The 1,051-nt window shown below is 63.8% G+C and overlaps 1 protein-coding gene across 1 annotated transcript in view; it reads right to left on the bottom strand.

The window, feature by feature from the left end:
• The window catches only part of LOC104082201 (diacylglycerol kinase delta-like), a gene marked incomplete at its 5' end in the record, with an annotated part of 5,376 nt that overhangs the window by 2,966 nt on the left and 1,359 nt on the right, over positions 1 to 1,051 (bottom strand). The window contains 3 exons of the mRNA XM_009585223.1: positions 119 to 226; positions 305 to 401; positions 968 to 1,048. Coding sequence (XP_009583518.1) covers positions 119 to 226; positions 305 to 401; positions 968 to 1,048 — 286 coding nt within the window. The remainder of the gene's footprint in view (positions 1 to 118; positions 227 to 304; positions 402 to 967; positions 1,049 to 1,051) is intronic.

Genomic DNA, 1,051 nt, shown 5'->3' with positions numbered 1-1,051 from the left:
AAGGATATCGTGCCCAAAGCACGGACATGTGAGACCCCTGCCCGAGGGCTCCCAGGTTTCCTGGGACCATGGAAAGGACATCGTGCCCCCCTCCCCACCCGACGACGCTGGCACTCACGTTGTCCTCCTTGGTGCCTCCCCAGAAGTTGATGCCCCCGGCGTAGCTGGGGATGTTGAGGACAGCGATGCCCTGCAGGCTGGGCAGTGAGATGGGCACCCCATCACACTGCAAGAGAGAGCTGAGCCTGGGGGGACGCTGCGCTGCCACCCCCCCACCCCATCCCTGTTCCTCCCGGCCCCATACCTCCAGCTGCACCCGCTGCTCCAGGTTCTTGTAGGTACGCTGCAGGAGCTCCTTTGTGCCCAGCACCCCATACCACATCATATTCTTGGTGCGGCTGCTGCAGGGCGAAGCGGGCTGGGGGAGTGGGGCTGTGGGCTCCCCACTGCCTGCCACAGGCTCTGCGCCCTCCCTGGGGCACTGGGCTGAACCAGCCAGCCTGGACTGCTGGCCCTGCCCCTGCCTCAGTTTCCCCACTCCCACAACAGAGGGGCTGCCCGCTGCCTCCTGGGAGATGCAGGCTGCAACATGTGGCACCCAGAGGTGCACCCTTCCACACCGGCACAGCAATGTCTCCTCTATCCAGGTGCAGAGTGGGTAGATCCCACCAAGCCCTCCTGTGCCCATTCACACATCCGGGGGGCATCGGCAGCTGGAGCCTCACAGCAGCCCTCCCCCTTCCTGGTGGTGTTTGCAATCTGCCGCCCGCCCAGGGGTGCTCACCCCAGCACTGTGGCACTGGGTGCAGGTGGAAAACCTGCCGCAGGAAGGGGTCCCCAGCCAGGCACAGCAGCCCTGAGTCGACCCCACGGCTCCCAGCATTCTGGTGGTCCCTCCTGGTGCGGGCATCAGAGAGCCAGGAGGGTACATGTTTTTCCCAGGGGAATCTAGGGGGTTTCAGCCAACCTGCACTTCTTGGGGTGCTCATCCCGTTTGTTGTTGAACTCCAGGGAGATCTTTGCATCCAGGCCGATGCCGAAGTAGTTATTC

This window comes from Fulmarus glacialis, unplaced genomic scaffold (assembly GCF_000690835.1).
Source record: "Fulmarus glacialis isolate BGI_N327 unplaced genomic scaffold, ASM69083v1 scaffold33439, whole genome shotgun sequence".
Lineage (NCBI taxonomy): Eukaryota > Metazoa > Chordata > Aves > Procellariiformes > Procellariidae > Fulmarus > Fulmarus glacialis.
This window is presented reverse-complemented; position numbering and strand designations above follow the sequence as displayed.